The sequence below is a fragment of the Aricia agestis genome, chromosome 9, assembly GCF_905147365.1.
Source record: "Aricia agestis chromosome 9, ilAriAges1.1, whole genome shotgun sequence".
Classification (NCBI taxonomy): Eukaryota; Metazoa; Arthropoda; class Insecta; order Lepidoptera; family Lycaenidae; genus Aricia; species Aricia agestis.
In genome coordinates this window covers 12,773,067-12,799,690 of record NC_056414.1, presented here as the reverse complement: position 1 = coordinate 12,799,690, position 26,624 = coordinate 12,773,067, and the positions used below count along the sequence as shown (strand labels likewise).

Below are 26,624 nucleotides of genomic sequence, written 5' to 3'. Positions count from 1 at the left end.
AATAAAACGCTTCACTTAGAGTATTCTAAATCAGCCTGCAGTGCACTCTAAGGAATGGCAATTTGACTGGACATTGATCTATGTTACACACCTTCCCATTCGCTAATGCAGAACTCTGTGCAGAATGCGTTGCTACTTTTCCTGTTGTATGTAAATATTTTAGTTTAAAACATGAATAGAATCCTCAGTAGAATCTATGAATGGTTGACAAGATTAAAATATAACTATTGCAATAAAGTGTTTTTAACACGTCGTCCTGTTCATGCTTTTACCCAAATTCATATTCCAGCTGCGTATTTGTCTTCAAAACCAAATTGTTCCAACTGAATAAAATTCCTTCATTTAGCACTTTTTAGATTTTCTGCATTAAATATGAATTCAACATTTACTTACCAACTGTAATATATCTCTCATTCAGAATCGCAGTGGCCTAACCCGCAAATTTGGGTTAAATATATTTTGACAGAACACCTTTAAAAGTTATAGTTGTAATAGTCACTAGAATTCTCAACAAGATATATATTCAACGTACACAATATAAAAACTATTTGGTGATATCTTGCGTCTAGCCGAGCCTATGGAACCTTTTATTGATACAATATTAATGATATTTTTGTCCGTTCGAGTGTGCGCGGAGGTTTATTTCTGTGCAAGTGGCCGGTCCCTTCATTAGACGTATTAGACCCCTTATTATATGCTACGTCGCTTCGGCTCAAGGGGAAATATAGTTACGATCTATATTATTATCAATACCATGCGAATCGGAATATTCTATGTATAAGTTGGACTATCAAACCCCATCGAATGTTTGAAGATCTTTGCTATCTTTATGACTAGTAATGTACCATTGAGAATATTTATTCCTAGGCAGTTGACGGACCTTCGTCACAGCTAACATTGAATTGACATAAGCCGGTCACATGATGTGGGTATGTCAACTGCCTAGGAATCAATTGTCTCGATGGTACATATTACGTTCGATAAAATGACGAAGAAACTGTTTTTAGTACCGAATAAATTGTACTAACGTTGTATTGAAAAATCGAGATCTAGAAAATTCTATCTCTACAGGCAGTCTAAATTGCTCTCGGTATACTATAATTGACAAGACAGTTACATCACGGAGTCAGGAAGTGAAAAACATTCAAACGAAGCCGTTAAGCCAATCAAACAGTTTTCGAACTCGACGCGTTTCAGGAATTCGCAAGTTGGGTTCGTTACGGGAAACAATTTCGCAACGTTAATAACTATACGAAAAGTACTTTGGAATGTTTAAGTCTATATTAACATTTGCGTTTTTCATTTGGAGTTGTTTTTGTGATTTTATTTTCAGCCAAAAACGAGGCGTTCATTTTCATACAAACGATGCTACCTAAATTAAAAATAAAATATAGATAATGAAATACATTTAACTCACAATGTGAATTTGTTTTTCTCCTTTTAGTTATTTCAATGCTCAACTTAAAATACATTATTCTTAGAATTTTCGTTAGATTGTAGCGCTAGTATGCGAAAATATAATTTACTAAAATATGCATATTTAACTAACTTGTTGCCCAATTTATTCCTATACATTAGCAATAGCAACGTGCAAATAATTCGCTAGTATTATGTAACAATAATTATAATATTTGGATGACATCAAGTTGTTATAGCCAATCAAAACACTACAAAAATGAATATACGAACAATTCGTTTGATTCGTTACTACATTACCTTAAGTTTGATTTGACCCAAAATAACTTTGCCGCATTCACTCGTTTTTGCTCATTTAAAGTTGAATTAAATGGAAACTCAGCACATGTAATGAGTAAACTGTTGAGCGTCCATTGTTAAATTTAATTTGGAACACTGGCCACTTTGAGTTCCTCATTGTTAATTCACGTTATTTTTACTGTTTCTCATCTACTGCGTGCGCGCAAACAAAGAGCAAACGAATGCGGCCATAAAAACGACTTACACTACACTACTAGGTATGTTCCAGAATATAAGCCAGTATAGTGGGCGATGGCTCATGACGTCTAGAATCGACAAAATACTGGCGATTCACTCCGAAATATATGCCAAAGCCTACGAATAATAAAAACTAAGTAACTGTGTCAAAAAAAAATTGTCCACGAGTCTACAAAATGTGACCCAAATACATGCATACTTTATGCATGTATTCGGTAAACAATTTTGTGTAAATATAAAAGTGACAATTAATGTCCACGGCTTTATTTCGTAAAGTTGAGTATTAGTGTTTCGTACCTATTGCAATATTATATTTCAGTGTGCGAAAAGGAACCAAATTCAAAACGGTTGAAGATGGGAGTTACGTTTCCTCAGTTTTTTCGTAGGCCAAAGCATTGACGTATATGACTCTGTTGTTATTATACGTCACATTTATCTCACCACAGTAATATGGTGTTAGACAAATGACGTCTTGAGCACTGGCTATACTGAGTTTTATTTCAGACTAGAACTATATCTTATATTAAGCAACCATATACCATTCATATTACACTCACTATTTACACTTCGTCTGTACAAATTCACATGTTCCCTAAATAGATATACACTACGATGAGTCCTATGGAGTAAATTCGTGGGGTGTTTTTAGGGGCGAGGGCGGCTGCAGCGGGCGCGGGGGTCGGGGGGCCGAGCCGGTTGTTGGCGCGGACCACCTGCGACCGCCAGCGGATGCTGTACAGCGGCTGCTGCCGAGACAGTGCTACTAGTCTGTGAACAAAAAATATATCGAAGTGTTTTGTTTTCTCGTGTAGCTCGAGGCGTAGCGGGCTACGTGAAACATAACAGGCTCGTACCCCATTTTGTTATTTATGTTTCCTGGTTTACCTAGTTTCAATTTAGTAACGAAATGTAAAAAAAATATGAGATATAAAGCACAATATTTAAAATGGATTAAATCATAAACATTTTAATAAAAAACAATACTTTGTCCATAATTAATTCACAAAGTCACCTCCGACAAAAATCTTTATCATCGAAATATAAGTATTAACAAGGAAAACATACATTTTATTGTAATAAATTACTAAGGAATCTATATTAAAATGGACTAAACCGAACAATTTTTTTTCTTAATATTTATTTCCGCCCCTAAAAACTACAATTTAATGCTAAGTTAAAATGAACCTTTTTGCGAAGCGTACACGCTTGGTCTTTGGTTGTGTGCAAGGCTATCGTTATGGATTGAGATAAGTGCTCGCCTTAATAGTATACTGTGGACATACATATATATATATATATATATATATATATATATATATATATATATATATATATATATATATATATATATATATATATATATATATATATGTGGGATGAGGCTCAATCCAATGCAAAAACGTTTTAAAATTCTCACTAACTTTATTTTTCTATAACAATCCAACAAAACATCTCATTCATCTTGCTTTTACCCCTGACAACTCTCTCACATCTGACAAGTGTCACCTCTGCCAAATCATCACCTATCCGGGCTGCTGTACATAGACAATAGAATACAAATTAAAAAGTTAATACTAAATTAATAATTATCCCACACGGTCATCCTGCTATTCATCTGCCTCAGATGAATCATCTTCCTGTGCGACCCAGGGCTTCATGAAATCAGATAAAGAAGTTGTATTAAACGGACCTTCGCCATTGCCAACCTTTCTTACAGAATAGCGATCGTTTTTGTTACCTTTAATAATCTCGTAAGGTCCTAAGTATTTGGGTAATAGTTTACTTCCTTGGGTTCTCTTTATCGCGACTAAGTAGCTTGGTTTATAAACGTTGGCTTTCTTTCGCTTCTTATTATATGATTTCACATTCTCTTCCTGTATTTTTCTTATAGATTCTTTGGTTTTCTGTCTAAGTACTTGTCTTTTTTCGTTGAAAATTTCTATCTCTTCTTCATCTATCAACTTTTGGAGTTCTATATCTTTATCCTTCATTTTGGTACCAAAAGGTAACTCAAACGGCGTCGTTTTAATGGCTTTTTGGTATGTTCCATTTAGACATCTTTGAACGTTAGAGACATGGCGATACCACTTATTAGGGTCATCAGCACTTAGTTTGCTTAATACAGCTATAATGATTTGGCGTATGCGCTCTACTTGTCCATTGCCTCTTGGCTTTCCGGTAGTTATCGTATAAAGTGCAATATTCTCATTGTTACCTTCTTCATCCTTATTTTCCGCTTCATCTTTAGATTCTTTCTCTGGGCCGTCTTCTGCTTCTTGATTTTCGTTATCCTGCTGTTCTGTATTATCACCACCATCTTCTTCATCACTGGAAACTTCTAAACCGTTCTTGTTGTCTTTTTCTTTGTCTTCTTCATTTTTATCGTCTTGTTCTTCAGGTTTGTCATCTTTCATGACGTCAATGTCGAATAGATTTTCCGTTTCTGTTTCACCGTCATTATCATCCTCCATTTCGTTGATATCTTTCTGTTTCTTTTTATCTTTACCATCCGATCCATCGTCTGTCCCTTTCTCTTGTTCTTTTGCACCCATCTCTTTTCCTCCAGTGCTCTCAACTGTACCTCGTTCTTCCTTATCTTTTTTATTCTGCTCTCCAAGGTCCTCTTCATCTTCGGAACCCCGTTTTTGCTGGTCCAGTTTCTCAGCAGCGTTGTCTGTTTCACCCATTTGCTTATCAGCATCGTCTTTGTCATTTTCTTCTACTAAAAGCGTAAGGTGACTAATCTTTTCCATAAAAATTCCTTCTGAAGTAAAACAAACTTTAAAGTCGTGTAAAATGGGATTACCTATTATGATATTAACTGGTATCTCATTGTCTTGGACTACGTGAAACTTGATATCTGCGTAACATTGATCAATCTGAACATTAGCTACAAACATACCTTCTGTATAAACTTCGTTCTTTGCTATACCAGCTATGCACGTTGTTTTATTTTTGTAGTCTTTTACATTTTCTTTAATTTTCTCGAATTGCGATTTCGTAATAAGGTTAATGTCACTTCCGGTGTCAATCAGAGCTAAAGCGTCTTGGCCGTTAATCTTTATCTTCTTGTAAGGAACTTTCTCGTCATCGTTTTTACTTTGAATGTTTAGTGTCTTCGCCGGTTTGGAACATTCAGTAGCTTTATGTCCAAAGTCATTGCATTTAAAACACTTGACTCCTTTTGAGCAGTTGGATGAGACATGATCTACGTCTCCGCAGTTGTAGCATCTATGGATGCGATTCTTCTTTCCAAATGATGTGTTTCTAGATGGTTGGACATCACTAGTAAAGTTTGCAGGCTTATTAGAAATCTTCTTTTGCAACTCGCTGTAGATTTCCAACTTTTTGCGAAATTCTTTGATATCCGAGGCGCCATATAAAATAACTTTATTTGCATCCAGGTCACGAATACCATCTATCACATACTCAATTAGGGCAGCATCTTCGACCTTGCCGTGAAGCGCCAACTCTTTCATAGACAAGAAGTACTGCTGATATGTCTCGTCATTTTTCATCTTACGAGAAGCAAGCTTTTTATGTACTACTGCACTGTTAATCTTTGGTCCAAACTCTTCTTTAAGTGCCTTCTTAAGACTGGAATAATCTTTAACTCTTCCCAAAGAACGTAAAAACAACTTTGCTGTTCCATCTAATAGTCGCTTCGCATAGATCAGTTATTAGGGCAGCATCTTCGACCTTGCCGTGAAGCGCCAACTCTTTCATAGACAAGAAGTACTGCTGATATGTCTCGTCATTTTTCATCTTACGAGAAGCAAGCTTTTTATGTACTACTGCACTGTTAATCTTTGGTCCAAACTCTTCTTTAAGTGCCTTCTTAAGACTGGAATAATCTTTAACTCTTCCCAAAGAACGTAAAAACAACTTTGCTGTTCCATCTAATAGTCGCTTCGCATAGATCAGTTTTTCGACTTTTGTCCATTTCATAATCTGCGCAGTATCTTCAAACTCATCAATAAAAGTCTCAATAGGATAGGTGTCATCTCCGGTAAAAATAGTCATAGACTTTTCTAAATCCTTGAACGAAATCGTTACCTCACATTCTATTTCTTCTTCGTCTTCACTTTCGTGTTTATCGTCTTTTTTCGGCGGCATTGTTACAGTAAAGCTAGAACTCTTCAAACTAGAATCTCTCTTTAAATTGCTTCTTCTTCTGGTAGTCGTGCAAAATGATGGCTTATCTGGGGTCATTTAGTCTATCGTCTTCAAGAATAAATCTTTAATCCAAATTCCCAAAAGCTACCATTTTAATAGAATTCTGTATCTAACTTAATCCGTCTTGCGTCTTCCGTTTCACATCAGATTTTACTCCATCCCGGACGAGCCCCCAAAAAGATGTGGGATGAGGCTCAATCCAATGCAAAAACGTTTTAAAATTCTCACTAACTTTATTTTTCTATAACAATCCAACAAAACATCTCATTCATCTTGCTTTTACCCCTGACAACTCTCTCACATCTGACAAGTGTCACCTCTGCCAAATCATCACCTATCCGGGCTGCTGTACATAGACAATAGAATACAAATTAAAAAGTTAATACTAAATTAATAATTATCCCACATATATATATATATATATATATATATATATATATATATATATATATATATATATATATATATATATATATATATATTTTTTTTTTTTTTTTTTTTTGCTTGGGCTACGTGAGTCATGCTCATACGTTTCGGCATCGTTATTCGTAAATGAATGAGAAATATATTGAATAAATTATTTTTATACTTTAAATGAGACGGTCTATTATTTTTATTATACATTACTGACATTCGACAACTAATGGTTGCGACTTGAGAGTTTTATGAGAGAAGAAATGATTTTGCTCGGATCCTGAGAAACCCCGCATAATATTTTTTTGTCCCAGGTAAAAGATCAAAAGTTGTTTGGAGCATAAGCTCGACTACCCAACTAATCATAGCTGTCGATAACATTAGCAATAAATACTAAACAGACGTCCAGTAAAATTAAAATCTACTCGATCATAACTCGCACCAAAAATTGTCAACAGGATTAGATTAGAAAGGCACCGTCATGACTTTTAGATTGTATTAGGGATATTCAAAATGTACGGACGGCACGTCCTCGTAATATGATTTGCGAAGGGAAACTACCCCCGTATTGTCGTGTTTCCGTGTCACACTTGAACATGTCTTGTGTGCTCATTTTTGTTTACAAGTATATTTTAATATTAATAAAATATTAAAGTTCGTAAAATAAGAGACTAATAGAAAATATAACAGTTTAATATGTGATGTAAAAAAAGGTAAAATGTCCTGGGACCGTGTGGCCTGGGATCCCACCATAGAAGGTCCTTCACCGAGCTGGTTAATGGATGAAAAGTATTTTATATATTCAATTATGTATATCAACAAATTAATTGCAAGTGGGTTGCCTAAAAAAATTCAGTCCATAATAAAAAAAAAGGGAGGGAAAGAGATTCTAGGCCAGGGGCAAAATTTTCAAAATTTAACCTAAAATTTACTACTTCTAATATGGTATACATTTCGAAATATTATACGAGTCTAGCTCTATTGAATGAAAACACATTTAGTCGAAAGTTTCACTCTGTACTCATTGTATCTCACATTTGGTAAGCATTCAACACCTTGTCGCCCACACATAAAACCGCTTTCACACAAAATTCCGAAAAGGCACGCATTCAAAGCGAGAAACCTTTCAACACTAAACAAAATAGAAACCTTTAATCCATCTATTGATTGGGCAATTCAATAATCTAGGACATTAGAAAGGGCCCGAGTACTTCCGATAAAATGTTATCGAGGGTCTACAAAGTATTACGAATCCTCTCAACCTTATAAAATCATCCCTTTATGAATTTACCACACTCGCGTGAAGGGCCGTCGAAAGATAATGTACTAAATAAATCTGCCAACTGTGTCTTTATCCAGAGGTGTGGCGCACTCCGAGAACCCTTGAAAAAATGATGCACGTAAAAAGAGACGATTTCCACCGCAGTAATGGACAGGTTTTTTACTGTCAGACCACATTCGCGATTACAGATTGTTGTGAATGTTTTTATCGTGTTCAACTGCTTCATTTCTATAATATAAATATGCGTGATTTATTGTCGTTTGGCTTGCATACTTGTACGCTTTTTATAATGCATAAATATAATATTATCCTTTTTAATGATTAAGTATTTTGTTTATCAATGTAAACTTAATTAAAATCGTCGTAGTCGTAATAGTCGAAGTAAAATAGATAGACAAAACGATTTTTTATATCATGTAAAGAAGTAGGTACTTGGTAGAATAACATTATTATTATTAATGAAAACATAATTGTTTCCATTATAAAATGTATTCGTTATTTAAGTATAGACATTTAAAAATAAATAAAAAATGAAAATTGTTTTATTTCTGAATAAATTTGAATCAAATATTTTCAGGGCGTAGATTACTACGCCTAAGTCCCCAGGTATAAGTTACGGTTGAGGTGCAAATTATCATACGGAGAACCCATTGATTAAAACTTTAATATCGGAGGATATAAGCTCCATTGAAATATGGCTTAGCTGCTCAAATATTGCTTAGCCCCTCTAATATCCTTTAATCAGATTTGTCTTTTAATCACCGTACACGACTCGTATCAAATATATTATATACTAATATTATCAATGCGAAAGTATTGACTTTTTCACGTTTAAGCTGCTGAACGTATTTTAATGAAATTTTGTTATTTTGTATGCTGATATTTTGAGTACCGGCAAAAGGATATAGGACAGTTTTTATATACATTTTGTGCATTCATCACGAGTCATAAAAAATCATATAAATTGTGAATATTTTATATGAAGATTTCTGACTCGTCTCGTGGTCTGGGCCTAACTTTGCTTTATATTATAAGTACACAAAAAACTATATTATATAACCCACACAAAAAACTCAGGTAAGGTCAGTAAACTATTTTACTTAGTTCTTTTTTGGACGGCATACGTTCCTAATATTCAAAACTAAGGACTATAGTGTCGTGCAGCGGCCATAAAGTTATGAGTTTATGCGACAGAAAATGGGTTTACGAGAAGTTTATGTGAGGATTATACTACAAGCTTATTAGAACTTTATTGGCCGTTTTAAAACTCGGGTAGCATTGCAAAAATAACGAGTTTACTTTACAGTCAAATGTTATGAATAGTGACGAATTTTTTGTACAAAAGGTAGGGTTATATATTTCGGTTTCTATTAAGATAATTTCTTTATGTATTCATACGTTTTATAAGCTTACTACATAGTAAAAGTTGTCTGATACATTGGAAAATTTACATGATATACGACTGTAAAATATGTATTCGACTATTTTTTTTTAATAGGACTGACGTGTATATTTATAAAATAAATTCATATCATGCCCATTGCCCATTCTTATTACAATTGTCATACTAATACTCGTATTATGAAGGCGAAAGTTTGTCAGAGTGTATCTTTGTTACTTTTTCACGTTTAAACGGTTGGTGCAATTTTGATAGGCATGAAATTAGCTGACATCCTGGATGAACACATAGGCTACATTTTACTTTGAAAAAAAAATCCTATGGGAAAATCAATGAAAAAAATTCGCGAAAAATCGTCCACTGTTAATATACAACTTAATTTCACTAAATACCGCGGGTACCATCGCGGGGCACAGCTAGTATTATAATATAGTTAGTGTACCATCAATATACTAGAAAAACCTAGTTTAAGAAGATGATATCATAATAATACGAATCTACGAATATTTTGACCGCTACAGACACGTGCTAACAAAGGTTCGAGTTATCAAAGAAACCTTTTAGGTACATTCTCATGTAATTTAAAAGGTAGAAGACACCTGTACCCAAAACATATTAAGCTATATATAAAGCATCAGATTACATAAGGATAAAAATGTCTTTGGGTAATATCATACCTAATAACGACGGTATTAAGTCGCCAGGGCAGGGTGTAAGTGTGGTTCTTATGTCGTGCGCAGAAGGTGTATAATAGCTCGCCGGCGGTCGCCGCCAGCCCTCCCTCGCTGTGAGCCCTCAAGCCCGACCACTCGTGAAGTGTGATGTTCCAAGAGCTGCATGACTTATCCTGGGTAATAAAAGGAAATATTATTTAGAAAACTCCGGCGAGGAAAAGGAATTTCACTGCCTTTATGTTTCTCACGTTGCAACACACCAAACAAATGTGTGGACGTTTTTCTATTTAAAATCTTTTTATTTTATCGGTCTTGTCAACACACAGTAATACTATTCTTTAGTTAAGAATGATAAAGTTTATTGCCTATATCATTAATTAACTGGTATTAATTTTACCTGTTCGGAAGATATATCAATGAACAGCTGCCTCTCAACGTTGGAGTCGAGTACCCAGGTGCACTGCTGGTAGAAGAACTCGTTAAGGCTGCCGGTAACCGATACGTTCTTCGATGATATTTCGCCTGGTAAGAAATGAAGGAAGTTTAATTGAGTTTGTGGATACTGATAAAATTTAAAATATTTTCATTACCTTGATAACTCAATGCTGGTATGAAAGTTACTTGCAATATTTCAAAGCCCATAACTATATTATATTATTGTTAAAATAAATATGGGCACCGTATTTCATACTAATAGAAACACGTATTTGCGGCAAATATACCTAAACTTAAAGCCTTGTCGTATTCGTTAAAGTATATAATCATAGAGCTCCAAAAATTAACACAAAACATCTCATCAATAATTCCTCAATGTTTTGAGCCCCAAAAATAATTTTCGCAAAAGCAATTTAACTTTGAACAAATATTAATCACACCGCGCCTGAGGTTTTATCAACTACAACAGTTCCTCAAACAAAAGAGAAGATAGTTTAAATTTAAAATGCACGTCGTGTTTGCCCTGCGCTTAAAATTGTTTTAGGTTTGTGTAAAATAATATGGGGATTCCATTACCCTAGTTTTATTCAAATTCAATTATCCAAAGTGAGTTGAGAATGGAAAAGTTTTTATTTAGCCGAAGCAAAACTCTACAAATAACATATTGTAATTGGAATCGTATTTCGTTTCGGGTTTCAAAATATATGTTTTGTATTTCGTTTTGTATAATTCGAAGGGAAGGGAGAAGGTTGTATGCTCTACATATTGAAACAGCCCTAAGTGGTTCGTTGCAAATTATACACTTTTTGGTCAATTTGTCTAAACGTCTAGTTTAAACGAGACTGCCTCATGTACACTTCATTTCACCTGCTATAATAATTATAGCAGGTTATACAATTTACAAAATAATAGAAGGATGAATGAAATATACATGCGATATTTAAAAAAGGAGAAAAAAGTATGTACCATCGAGGAAGTTGATTCCTATGCAATTGACAGACCAACGTTATTTAGTCGAATATGTCAATTCAATGTTAATGTTAATTGTGATCTGTCAGCTGGGTTTGACGTAACGCAACCAACTACTTAGGTCCCTGATTTGCATAGGAATCAACTTCTCTGATAGTACCTTATTATTTATTAAAATTTTCCAAAGAATATAAATTGTACAATGTACACTTATAATATAAAGCTAAAGAGTTTGTTTGTTTGTTTGTTCGGACCCGCTAATCACATGAACTGCTGAACCGATGCTTAAATAATAGAGAATAATTTAAGCTACTTTTTACGGGAAAATGTACGGTTCCCGCGAAAATTCCTTATTTACGTAGCCGAAGCCACAACTTCTAGTGATCAATAAAGTACGGCATGATTCTATTTATACTTGATCTTTTTAATACAACCCGATCTGGGCCGGAGCGAATGACCGTAATTTTCTCGGCCACACTCCATACCGAAGTGAACAATATTGGTTTTTTAGGAACGCCCGACGCGCCTCGAATATCAAATACAAGTCATTTACACCGCCATTTCGACAAACCCATTGTTTGTCTCGCATTAATGTCGTATTTTTATTGCATGATTATCGTGTCTTCGAAAATATCATAGAGAGATATTTATAGTGAAATTCTACAGTTTTAAGGAATATAATATTAGTACATACAACATAGTAAAAAGGAATATTAGTTATTAGTTTTCTGTTAGATTTAGGGAGCGATCTATCGCTCTCGTGAACATCATTAATATCATAGGTCCGCAACGGTTTTTAATGCATTAATCTAAATTGCCAAGTTTTGATATATTAAAGTGACTTACATCACATCAGCTACCAGCTTACACTAAAAGATTTCATAATTAGACATTTCAAAATTTTACTTCTTTTAACCATCAAGTCGAACTAGGTTTCGTTTCGGAGTGAACTTATCCTTGGTGAACTTCATCGTCTCGACTTCACCAAAAGACTACCATATTATACGCAGAGGCTGATCTTTTCGGTCGGCCTGAATGGACAGGTCAAATATCAGCTGCCCGGACTCGCGCCCACACATACAGAAATGCCCAAAGCGAGGTCTGTCAGGTCGGCCTGCGATCAGTCCAATTAGATCTACGAGGGCCTTTACATAGGATCTAGTGCTTTACAACAAACCTGAGTGCGTAGTATACGTTCGTTGGCCGCACATAGCGTCGTCGTTGAAGCTGTATGCGGCGGCGTAGTCGAACCCCCGGCTCGCGTACGTGTAGTGCGCCACAGAGTACTCCAGCCGGAGACTCGTCCAGCTCCGAACCACCACCGGTAACCACGCCGCCTGTAAACAACTACTTGATGAGCACAGGGTAGGACAACAGAGTTTACGAGATTCTAAAAGAAGAATAATAAATATTATAATCGCAGGGCTGATAATATGGTTTTAGTAAAACGTCTATCATAATTGTTATAAATGCAAACAAGTGTCTCTCTGAACTCTGTTTTTATATTCTCTAAACAGAAACCGTTGAAATGAAATGAAATGAAGTTGAACCGATTAAGAATATCTAATAGAAAAAATAGAAAATAAGATTAGAAATCGAGGCCAACACATTGTTATAATATTATTTATTACTTTACTATGTCAGCACTGGCTTAAAATTCCTTTAATTTGAACATAGTTATAATATTTCATACACAACGAACATTTTATTTTATAACGACATTGATCAGAGAAATAGCCACCGAAATGGTTTTCCGTATCCGATGAAACATGCAGAGGAAATACTGAAAAACATTTGGCATCTCAAGATATCGAACCCTCGCGGGTTTTAATAAGCCGATTTTACACAAGCACCCACAAGTTTTGGGTCCGACCCCTAAACCTTTTGTTATCTTAGACACAAAAATTCGTTTTTATAATGATGCTGTAATATTGTTAATAATATATAAAAATTCTGGTGTCGCAATACTTGTTCAGAATCGAAAGGTCGCTATTCTATTCGAAGCGATCCTAAGTATATAAAATAAATCTGTTAATAACTGATTATAAAGTACCTATACTTAGAAATTTAAAAAAATATAATAAATAATATAATCAAATACTGTTACAGTGCAAAAAATAGTTTAAAGTCTGGAAGAAACATTTTCATTCAAAAAAATATTTAAAAGTTTTCACTTATAATACCACAAGAGCTAATTTTGCAAGCAAGATAATTTTGAAGCTCGTGTGGTATTCGGGGGATTATTTTTCCGTCCCAAATGTCGGCCAATAGAACTAGAATTTGTTTTTTATATATAGCAACTACCAGAGAAAATTTTCAAAAAATTATCAGTATAATACCATGTAGGTTGTACCACGTGACGTCGAATGGTGCAATTCTATTGGTCGATATTTGGGTCGGAAAAATAATCCTAGGAAACATTCTCAATATTTTGAAACTTTTTGCTAACGCTTTAAAACTAACATTGCACAATATTGGTTCAAGAATAAAGAATAAAATAAAGGGAATTAGAATTATTGTGCTAAGTTTCACGTCAGGTAAAAATAACAAAGTGAGCATAACATTTCGATTGGCAGACAGAGACGTACATACGAAATAAGCAAACCATCAGGATACACACATTTCGTACCGGGAGATTTTTTTTATAGTCATTTGCACTCAAAATATTACGTTCCAGGACAAACAAAGTTGCGATACGAATGTTTTAAATGGCAACTCTGTAACTGCTACCAACGAAAACATTTGCGCAGTCGAAAATTGATTCATCAAAGTTGAGAATTGTGAATATTTTTCCATTCAGTCGTTAAAATTTAAAAGAACAATATATTGGAGAATTAATTATTACTAGCTATTTGACCGGGCTTTGCTCGGTATTCGATAAAGCACGAATAAAATCGCCCCCAAAACCCACTATATACTAAATTTCATGAAAATCGTTGGAGCCGATTCCGAGATTCCAATTATATATATATATATATATATATATATATATATATATATATATATATATATATATATATATATATATATATATATATATATATATATATATATATACAAGAATTGCTCGTTTAAAGATATAAGATAATATATTTTTGTGGTGTTTTTCGTGGATTCTGAAGGCTGGCGAACACAGCACTGGAATCCTGTGATTTTTGTTTTTGTTTCCGTTGATAAAATTTGAAATTTTATAATAAAGTAGATGTCCCGCGCGGCTTCGTCCGCGATAATTAGGAATTTTATGGAAACCGTACATTTTCCCATTAAAAATAGCTATACTTCCTTCACGTGATATATTCTTTATCTGTGCCAAATATTGCCACAAAAATTGCTCCAGTAGTTTTTCGTGAGATAAAGCCTATATAGCCTATAAGCCTTACTCGATAAATGAGCTATCTAACACTGAAATAAGTTTTTAAATCGGACCTGTAGTTCCTGAAATTAGCGCGTTCAAGCAAACATACTCTTTAGGTGTATAATATTAAGTATAGATTTTTTTAAATTATCGCTTGACATACTCGAGTCTCGATCTAAAAGACTATGAAAAATACCAATAACAGGGTCATAGTAGGCTCATAACCATGGGACGATGCATGGTATAATATGGTAGTGATGATGATGATGATGATGAATGTAATTTGCATAGAAGCATAATATGCTTTCCGTTCTTAAAACAACGCTGAAACTCCCAAAATTGTATTTATAAAGAATCAGGAGTTCTTTCAGCACCTTCCGAACCACGGTATACCAGGTATACCTCGGTGCAAAATCTTACTTGTTGGTAGCATATGCTTAGAATACTTCTCACGAAACCGAAGTCACCACATGTTTCCCTATAAATTTTGAGGAGTTCCCTCGATTACTTATGGATCCTTCATCAGATCACCACTTTTGTGAATGTAATACCAAATCGAGATGATACCCTATATACCAAAAGAAAAAATTTGAAAATCGGTTAACAAACGGCATAGTAACCGTTGAACATAAAAAAACGAACATAACACCTCCCCCATTTTGAAAGTCGGTTAAAATTGTAGCCTATGTGTTTCTTCTGATGTTATATTATAGTAAAGTTTCATTAAAATCCGTTCAATAGTTTTTGCGTGAAAGAGTAACAAACATCCATACATCCAAGCAAACTTTCGCCTTTATAATATTGGTAGGATTTAAGTTTTGCTATATGACCCGGTAAACTTTACATCTCTTTTCCCCTAATAAACCTTCCCTAGACTTCCACGAATATTTCAAGACTAAATTAATAAGCCAAGTCGGTTTCGGCATTCTCAAGTTTTAGCGAAACTAACAAATTAAACATTCATTTTTAGGGTTCCGTTACCAAAGGGTAAAAACGGGACCCAACGGGTCCCGTTTTTAATAATAAGTTTTTTTTAATTTAGTAATAACTAAGAATTCGTTGTCTGTCTGTCCGTCTGTCTGTCAGCAGGCTGTATCTCAAAAACCGCTATAGCTAAACTTCTGAAATTTTCACAGATTGTGTATTTCTGTTGCCGCTATAACAACTAATACTAAAAACAAAATAAAATTAATAATGAAGGGGGGCAAGAAACGTGATTTTTTGGCCTTTTTTGCTCGATTTCAATAATGGTAACAATTAGACACTTGAAATTTTTATAAAATCCTTTATGATAATATGTGTACTTTAATTATTAATAATAATATTAAAATAAAATAAAATAAAAAAATGAGGGGGCTCCCATACAAAAAACACAATTTGTGGCTTACTTTTGCTCTATAACGGCTCTATACCCTACGTGCGCGAGTCCGACTCGTACTTGGCCGATTTTTATTATTCATGTACATTTAAAATTTGTCGCTCAGTAAATACACAATCCTTCTGTAAGTCATGTATATGTACTTGTCAACTTAATTCAATTTTGTGGGGTGAGATTGTGGGATGTCCCCGCCCGCGCCGCCGGAGCCCGGGGCAAACCACTAATAACCCGGGGCTTACGGCTGACAGCTAGATACAAAATGTTTTATTACCACTGAAACTGTTGCCCTTTAGATAACAATTATCTCGGCGATATTAATATTATGTGTGTGTACTTGCGAAATAAGTTAGCTGTTCGAAAATTAAATTGTACAATGCTCTGGACAAAATGAAACATGGTTGTTGCGAAGTAATATATTAACTACGTTTACCACACATTAAAAACATGAGATACGTATATTATCACATTGTAATATTCAGCACAAATTGATAAAATTGCGGTCCTTTAGCAATATAGTCATACCAACCTTCACATAACATCACGGATCACAGAAGACAAGAATATATTTTTATTGCTCTCCTTGCACAATTTTAACGCTCCATTATTTGACGTAAGATGTTATTACGTCGTCGAGTTAGTTGTGGGCTCGTAATATTCTTTACGGGCATTATTTTTGCGAGGCATACGTTTTTATGTTGAGAAAACATATCTTGTAATGGGCTTACTGCTGATGGTTTCGTCGATGTGTTTTAGTACTTTGACCCGAAACGTCATTGGCATTTGTTTTCAATTTAAGTGACATTATTCTACTGTGATATGATATTAAAGTATAATCTTATAAGGACCTTGTGGCACTCAAACCCACTGACCTCCATTATACAAGTACGCTGGACTTATGATAATGACAGCTATTTTTTGTACATATTTGAAGCGGAATCAGCGCTTCCCAATGCGGGGGAAGATAACTAAATCTGATGTAAAAATGAAGTTTAAAAGTCACCATATTGGCGCTGACAGCAGTAGTGAGAGTACTTGGAACTAATACTAGTGATGCAATAACGATTATGAGGCCATTTGCAATTTACGTCAAATTTAGTTCTCCGCTTCAAATAGGCACAAAAAGCAGGTGGGTATCATAAGTCCAGCGTACTTGTATAATGGAGGTCAGTGCTCACACCCCATGTGTGAGTGTCAGAATGTATCCCCTGATAAAAAAGTTACACTTTGCAAGGCGGTCGGTCTTTAAAAATTGAAATGATGACAATTAGCAATGAACGCACTATACTATTTTTCAAAAGAGAAATTACAAAGTGGTTTGCAGAAAAAAGTTTTTATAGTATCCAAGAATATATGAATTATAATTGAATTTATTACTGTATTTTGACATTATTTTGACTTCTAATGGATAATTATAATTGAATTTATTACTGTAATTTTGACATTTTGCTACTTATTTTTTATGAATTTTACTTATTTTGACTTCTAATGGATATTTTAATGCTAATTTAATAATTACGAACTTCGTTTTGTAATCGATTCTAATTTTGTAATTATATAAATTAATTTTCAATATTATATTAAATGTTTACTTTGACTTTTGCACGCCACCTGGATGGCAGAATGTTTAGAACAGTATTTTTAATTTGAAGACCTATGTAATGCACTATACTATTTCTACACGAGGGGAACCCGGGAATATATTTTGAGAGCTACTTTATCGAATAACGAAAGTCAAATGTATGAGAGCAGTCAAAATATTCGTACAATCGTCGATAGCGTGACGATTACGAATTTATCGGAATTTTCCTGCTTACCCCACAGAAATAAAAACTATTTTCACCGTGACAGACAGTTTAAGCTTTAATTAAAAGCCAATTTAGTGCTGTGGCACGTTCGAGTGGCCCACGTTTTTCGGAATTCGAATATCGTTCGATTTTTATATTTAATTCAAAACTGTCAATCAGTAAAGCGTATGTAAAATCAAAATCCCTTTGATACCGACGTGTTGCCGTAAAAAAACGGAACGCGAAACAAAATTACGACCGGTTGAAAAGTGCTTGCTCGGTTTCACCACCAATATTTGGAGTCAGAGAAATGGTCGCTATAAAAAGTAAAAACATTTCACATTTATTTTCAGAATTGAAAACAAAATGATGATTTTTAAATGTTGCCAGGAGCCGCATCAGAAGGATTCGATACACGGTCTCTAAATGAAACAATATTTGCTCTTTTATGAAAAACATATTTTAAGGCAGCTAGTTTCAGAAAATAATAGCATTAATAAAAAACCTTTATATTTTAGAACGCCAGTGATTACAAAGACTTCTAAACAACACTTTCTGTTTTATTAGCGACGTAAAATAATAAAGTGTACACCGTACATTGATGACTGAAAGCTTTTAGAGGTTATTTTAGATTGTAGAACATCACTTACAGTGTTATTTGGCTCACGTTGTCATTTTATCGCCCGTCGTTATTATGATGGTATATAGATTACTGGGGAGACCCATTCGGGGACGCCACGCATAGTAAATATGACCCCAATAACATTATTAGAACGAAAATAAGAACTGGAATAAACGTGTTATGTGCTGTATTTATGAATGAGAAAATAGGTTAGATTACATAGCGTACATGCCATGATAAACAATACACTTTAATAAACATATAACATGATTTTATTAGGTCATGTATAACATTTTATTAGTTCATAATATAAATGGGAGAAACATATCAACTTATATCTTTATTTAAAGTCGTCAAAGCCAGATACATAATGGTTTTATTTCATTTAATTTAAAAAAGATTTTGACATAAACCATACCTTTTCTGTCAAACTTTTAATTAACTTAAAGTTAAGTAATCATCACACATGTCTGAAATCTGAATAGATGTTACTGTATTAAATAAAGACATAATCAGACAAGCCATTTCCCGCAATTCAATGATAAACGTAAATCAGATAAGCGTAAAAAGTATGTTACTGTAATTTGAGGGTTTTTAATCAACCTTACTACATTGTAATAAGGGCGATGTATTCGCTGTACGCGTACATTATTACAGCAACATGCTTAGTATTAACCCTCTTAATTATGCGGATCGCGGCACGACCCGGTGAGGGTACGGGGTACTTTAGGCCCGGTACACGTGTTCAGTAATCCCAACTAACACAATTACCTTGTAGCCGGAATTGGCCGGTGTCGCATCGACCGTATATTGCATTTTTAAACAGGTAAGCCGAATAATCGTTACTTGTCCTATTTCTTACTTGTCCTAGTTCCATCTTTGTTTAAATAATATTCGGATATAACACAAAAATGTCAGAGAAAATTATTAGGAGACAAGGAATGTAAGAAAAAAAAGTAAAAATCAAGCCAATGTAAAAAACATAAAATATTTTTGTAAAAATTGACCTGTATTACGTACGGGGGAAATAATAAATTGAAAAATAGTAAATAACTTCATTTTTGTCACATGAAAACTGTAAGAAGAGTTAGATTTTTGCCAATATCTTTTTACTTACGCTGGGATTATCTGAGGTTTTTGACCGGAGTATATTAATTCAAAAGCATTGTTTGACTATTACGTAAGGCCAATCAAAAGAACTATAGCTTGACCGCTGTAAAGTCGACCCTCGTAGCATTCTCGTAGCATACTAAATGTATGCTACGAGTATGCTACGAGGGTCGACTTTACAACGGTCAAGCTTTAGTCAATAGGAAAAAGTCTGTCAGAACAGCGGAAAAAATAAAGTATAATAATATTATAAAGAAAGAACGTATCGAGACTACGTCGTAGTAAGTCTACGGAGTCTACGGCGTAGCATGACTATGTCGTAGTAAGTCTAAGGAGTCTACGGAGTAGCATGACTATGTCGTAGTAAGTCTAAGGAGTCTACGGCGTAGCATGACTATGTCGTAGTAAGTCTAAGGAGTCTACGGAGTAGCATGACTATGTCGTAGTAAGTCTACGGAGTCTACGGCGTAGCATGACTATGTCGTAGTAAGTCTAAGGAGTCTACGGCGTAGCATGACTATGTCGTAGTAAGTCTACGGAGTCTACGGCGTAGCATGACTATGTCGTAGTAAGTCTACGGAGTCTACGGCGTAGCATGACTATGTCGTAGTAAGTCTACGGAGTCTACGGCGTAGCATGACTATGTCGTAGTAAGTCTACGGAGTCTACGGCGTAGCATGACTATGTCGTAGTAAGTCTACGGAGTCTACGGCGTAGCATGACTATGTCGTAGTAAGTCTACGGAGTCTACGGCGTAGCAAGACTATGTCGTAGTAAGTCTACGGAGTCTACGGCGTAGCAAGACTATGTCGTAGTAAGTCTACGGAGTCTACGGCGTAGCAAGACTATGTCGTAGTAAGTCTACGGAGTCTACGGCGTAGCATGACTACGTCATAGTAAGTCTACGGAGTCTACGGCGTAGCAAGACTATGTCGTAGTAAGTCTACGGCGTAGTTTGACTATGTCGTCGTAAGAGTCGGGACACATAAACACGATACGACGTCGTGTCGTACCACGATGCGACCTCGTTTCACGATGCGACGTCGCGTCGTGGGAAGCTACGACGAGTATCGTAAAAAAACTATGTCGCGACATCATAACGTGCCACGATACACGGCTCGACGTCACGTCATAGAAACTCACGATGCGTTCCTGTGTCAGTGCCACAGTTGTTATTCAAAATTCAAAGATGACGCGTCGTGAGTTTCTACGACGCGACGTCGTGCCGTGTATCGTGACACGTTACGATATCACGATTCGCGACGTAGTTTTTGACGATGCTCGTCGTAGATTCCCACGACGCGACGTCGCATCGTGAAACGACGCCGCATCGTGGTACGATACGACGTCGTATCGGCCCTAAGTCTACGGAGTCTACGGCGTAGCATCATTAGCAAAACTACTGACTAGCTCCACATTTTACCGACTAATGTGTCCTATAATGATCGTCTTTATTTTATTTACATCCATTCCAAATTTCAAAATACTTACAAGCCATTATAGTTCACTTCATAATATATCGTAGTTCTTTGACGTACACAAAAGTAAGGCTCGCTTCGATAGTAATATGTTAAAGCTTTGCAGTTGGATATAGGCGGAGGAAGTTGCGCACTAGTTTAGTAAGTAGGTAAAGCTATTGAATATTGCTTTAAGACTATAAGACTACCGAGCTTTAAAGGAAATCAACTTCGGAAACTTCTCTAATAAAGTTATAACACACGTAGAAGAATAAAGTTTCTAGATAACCATAATAATCACTGGAAGCGCGATTTAAAATTAGGCCTACAAAAATGAATGATTTTATAGTGCCCATGGGTGTGCGCAGTATACAACGGCACTCACATTACACTCATGGGTCAGTGCGGATGTGGATGACGGACGCGATTAATGAGATATGGCGCAGGAATGATTTTTATATGCCCATCCGACGCATGGATCAACTTGACAGACAATAGCTCTATCCACACTGTGCCTTTTTCTGTTAGTCAAGGGCATGCGTTATAGCGCAGTCAACTATACGACGTATGCTCTCTGACCGTATCCAAAACTTCAAAAATGACAATATTGGCGTTGCGCTCCTTGACGCATTCAATTATTGAATGCGCCAATATGAAAGTTGATGACGAAAATTAAAGATGAAAGTGCACAGTGTGGACATAGCTCAAATGATAAGCTTGCGTTATTCTTAAAAAAATATAGACACGTAAGTCAAGAGCCACGCTCTAGGTCTCTGACCCCGCAGGCGTCTGAAATGAATAGAATATATTATAATTCACTTCACTTCAAAAACTGAAAACGCTCTTTTACATACTTTATCCGTGATAATTTTACGCAAACCTAAAAGGTTTTAAATGAACAAAGCTTACAAAACTCGTCCACAAATGGAAATGTTCAATTATGAAACACAAACACGGGAAGATCTTGTCAATATTTTCAACTGTTGTTTTCATAAGGAAATTGCTAATTCATATATTTTTATAGACGGCATAGGGAGTCTGTGATTTCGTCGCTCCTCCAATTTTCCGCTTGTATATCAGGCAATTACCGTCAATTTTCTCGACAACCTACTTTATTATATACATTTTCTTTACTACTGATTTTTTTATTGATGTTCTTTGATACTTTATACGAGACGTTTAGTGAAAATAAATAGAGAAGCATAATTTAATTTATTTTTTAATATCTATGGACGCTTCACACCACGTCAGTCTGGCCCCGTGCTAAGTACCTGAAGCCATTGTGTTACAGGTACCAGACAACGGAAATATTTTTAATACTTTTATACTATACTTTTATTACAAATTATTTTTATTACATCATACACATATTTAATACATATCCAGACCAGGGAACATTGAAAACTTTTTGTTCCGTCGACGGGATTCGAACCTGCGACCCCCGGCTTGAGCTGCCACACACTCAACTAATTGAGCCACAGAGGTCGTCTAAATAAGGTCGGAGTCGCAGAGGTCGTCTAAGTAACGTCGGAGATAAAAAATACGGATACTAATTAAGTTATAAATACATTACTTATAACTTATTATTTTTTATAAAATAGGTTTTATTTCTATTACTTAATATATTTTGATGTAATAAATCATTGTTATCAAAAACTAATTTAGTCAATATAGTACGTGAGGCTCTGAAAATAATATTACGACGTCTGACTCAAAGACTGGCGCCATGTATGATACGTTAATATTTGTATTTGACTAAATACTTCGATCGTTTATATTATGCAATATGACAAACTGCTATATTATGTGTGTTGCGTGACGTGGGTGTGTAGACAGCATTTACTCCGTAGAGACGTTGAAGTGTACGTTATAAGAGCCATAAACATTAAAAATAGTATAAAAAGACCGTACATTGCTCAGCCGTAAGTCATGATAGATAGTTCCACATTTAAACCTATTAATGGAAACAATATAACACAATAATCGGTTATCATCACCCGACTTCAGAGCAATATGGTCATAGTAGATGAGATATGTTTCCAAATGGTAAAAATCACCACAAAGGCACGAGCGATACCGTCACTAAACAGCAACGCGACGTGCTCATAATAAAATATGCGGCATGAGCGCAAAACTGTATCACAAAACGTAAAATGATACTTTCAAAGGTATAACACCTCTTAAATAATTAACAATCACCGGCAGATGAGTACCATCTGCCGCCACCAGCGTAATGTTCATACGAGCTACTTGAGCGCAAAATTTATAGTTGCATCACAAAATGTTACTGGTGATGCTTTCAAAGTTATGGCTCTCTCTCTCATATAATATTAAGTATAGGTAGTCACCTGAAAATCCCCGCATAGGCAAGACAGATGTGTCCCATCTCCCGCCACCAGCGCGATATGGTCGTGGTATGTGAGCGGCGTGAGCGCGCGGCACTCGCAGCCCGCGTCCCCGCAGGCGGTGCGGCACCCCCCACCCCCCGCCACCGCGCCCGGCGGCTCCGCACTCCACATGCGCTCCAGCCGCTGGATCTAAGGACAAGCAAGATCCAAAAGAATGATGATAAAACGGTATTATGGTAGGCGATATCCAAAAGTAGGAGAGAAAGGTGATAATAGTCTAATATTTCTTGAGTGACAATTTTATGTTCCTATTTTCCTTGGTTACGGCATCACGCGTGAACGGCTGGATCGAAAAGAAATAACTTTGATTTAAACATAGTATGAAGATGAACGAAGTAACATAATATACTATTTTGATCGCGCGTGTGTGTGTTTCACGGTTTTGAAGAACAAATACTATAGACATGCAAAAAAATTCGCTTCCTTGCACGTACAAATGTAGGAAATGGCTTATCAATAAAATATTCAACGTGATAATCGTACAATCACCTCAATGGTAACGCTCTGGTTGGAGGCGGGTATGAAGCGATGCGTGCATATGAGGCGTTCCTCGATGTTCCAGAAGATGTGATGGTGCGATGGTGCGGAGACACCGCCGTGAGGAGGCGACGACAGTCCGTAATGAGTCGCCGCGCACGTCGCATCAGGGGACACCGTGCCCTCGTGTTGCTCTGGGAAATTACCCACAATTGACCAGGATATAATATGCGAGTATCTAGTTCAGAGGTTCCCGAACTTATTTTGTCTACCGCCCACTTTTAGAACAAATTATATTTTAGCGCCCCCATTGTTTCAATTTAAAATGCATCCTAATGAAATAAATCACCCCCCAAGCCTCATTGTCCCCCTTCAGACCTTCAGCGCCCACAAGGGAGCGTTATCGCCCACATTGTGATGTTATGATAAAAACAATCAATTAAAAAATATATTCCAACGTTCCACTTCAACTTAGCTTAGTGACACCAGTCAATGGCACCAATGTCACCAAGCATTGAACTAGAATTCAATATGTCAACCGATTACTATATAATTATCTCTTAGAACTAAGCTTGAATGCTTTTAAATGATAATTGAAACGTATATATTGTTAATAGTTGTCCAATCAATGAGAAACAATGTCGGATAGCCAGATCAATTTGCCATGAGGCTTGAACAGAACACGTCTGAAGCACGTCCTACAGGTCGAAGCGATCGATATCAAACAAGATAGACACGATTTCCTCCTCTAATCCGGCTCAAGACGGGATGGCCATATTGAAGTTTGTTAGCTGATTCGATTTCGATACGGCACAACTTCCATGAATTTAATTGAGTTGAACAACAAAACGATATTATTCAAGGTTGTCAGATAAATGTTTACAGGCTTAGTTCGATTTCTGTTGTTATCAAACATCGGGTAAATAGACTAAGCCTGAGCAGATGAGTATTTAAAGATTAAAAATTATACATAATCAAGACTTATAAATTATGTCGGAATCCTTACCATCATGAAAAGCGAAACCACCATCCACAAACTCTTCTTCGTCGACGTTGCGAGAAGAAGCTCTTCTAACGAATATGGTGACGTTGGAGCCCTTGGACGTGACCGCCTGTCGCACCAGGAACCTGCCAGCGGGGTCTCTCGCCTCCCTTACTGCTGGACCGCATACCCTGAGCAGTGCGCGGTCTATTCGCTCCGATCTGTCTACCCTGTCTCCTCTCGCGCTTAACTCGTGTAACCCCTCCAGAATCTCAATATGAGATCTACAGCTTTGTAACCTGGGACAACGAATGCACCAAGTAAGTAAGAACGTGTTATTTTATTTCAGAAAAATAAATGTCATTTTTCTTTATGGTTTATTTTAGTAACACGATACAAAGAAAATGCTTCGCAAACATGTTTTTCTGAGTTATATGTTTGTGTTTTTGAGGCTACGATATTGCGTGGTAGTAATACAAATGCGCAGGAAGGTGTTAAACGGGGAAATTAAGGGCATCACAAATGTTTTTGCCCCGCTAAAAGCAATTTGTTTCGTTTGCGATTCCCAAAGTTATTTAATCAAACTCGGTCACACGGTTTGACGAATTTCAGACTCGAGTTATCACGAGGCGCTATCTTTAGATTATATTTCAGACGAAATTTATTGGATTGGAAGGGCAAACAATGAAGTGATTAATTTTTTTATAAAGTACCTGCTACATAGGTCGGACGGTAAATATTTATCTTTGTTTTAAATTCAAAGGCTACAAGCCTTCTAAGAAAAATCATAACGAATTTTATAAGCTTCCCAAAATTCTACGAAATCTTGTAAGACGCTAATTAAGGATTCAATCTAGAAAGTTTACCTTAAATTATAATTAAACAGCGAGACTTGGATGACGTCGGTCGGGGTGCCGATGAGGTGTATAGCGCACTGGGCCCGCCAGGTCGCGGTGCGAGTGTCGAAGTGTCCGGAGCGCACGCCGCCCGGCCCGTAGCCGCGGACGGTCGCACCGCACCCCACGCGCCCGTTGCTCGTCGATATCTCATTCGACAGAGCGTCAACTTCAATCTCCGATGACTTGTCGCCTGATATCGAAAAACGAATTTAAATTGAAATATCGCAGCTTTGATTAATCGCACCATTCATTCAATTAAGCACTTCGGGAAAGTACTCGATCGAGAATAAAAAATTCAGTCAGCGATAACAATGGCTATCGGCTTCGGTTTAATTGAGTAGAAAATAATTCAAATAGAGTTCGTCCAAAAGGCGTCCGTCGCGGGAAACAAATTAACTAATTGCTCGTTCTTCGGTCGCGTCGTGTCACACGTTAATTAAGTAGCATTCGCACGAGGAGATTTTTATACTTCTGTTTTTGCTTACAAAAGTTCAAATCTAAAAAAATAAGGACGTAATTATATCAATTGAAACTGCGACCTCCTTCGTCCGCGTCTAGCTATTCAAAGCTGGCGCATAGATAATTGAGACTGAAAAGAAACTGAATTAAGATTAAATACATAAAACATGAGCGTACATGTTCGTCTGCATAAACCCTGACCCGATGACCCAGAAGCGAGTTAAGGTGAAGGCTTCGCTCATTATACGCGCGGTGAGCGAGATCTAAAGTAGGCTGCGATACCGTTTGAAGAGACAATTGCGCTTTGTGATGAGTTTTGATTATTAACATGGAATTGTCATCAGAGAAGCGTTTTACATATACGTAGTATTATTATCATAAATTGTTTTTA

The 26,624-nt window shown here is 36.1% G+C and overlaps 1 protein-coding gene across 2 annotated transcripts in view; it reads right to left on the bottom strand.

Moving 5' to 3' along the window:
- Positions 1-2,190: 2,190 nt before the first annotated feature.
- LOC121730413 overlaps positions 2,191-26,624 on the bottom strand; it is a 90,135-nt gene continuing 65,701 nt past the window's right edge. For both annotated transcript variants that reach the window (XM_042119438.1, XM_042119439.1), the window contains 8 exons: positions 25,742-25,964; positions 24,900-25,174; positions 23,906-24,087; positions 23,357-23,545; positions 12,480-12,639; positions 10,296-10,420; positions 9,902-10,071; positions 2,191-2,721 (listed from right to left, as the gene is read on the bottom strand). In XM_042119438.1, coding sequence (XP_041975372.1) covers positions 2,535-2,721; positions 9,902-10,071; positions 10,296-10,420; positions 12,480-12,639; positions 23,357-23,545; positions 23,906-24,087; positions 24,900-25,174; positions 25,742-25,964 — 1,511 coding nt within the window. In that variant the 3' untranslated portion in view covers positions 2,191-2,534. The remainder of the gene's footprint in view (positions 2,722-9,901; positions 10,072-10,295; positions 10,421-12,479; positions 12,640-23,356; positions 23,546-23,905; positions 24,088-24,899; positions 25,175-25,741; positions 25,965-26,624) is intronic.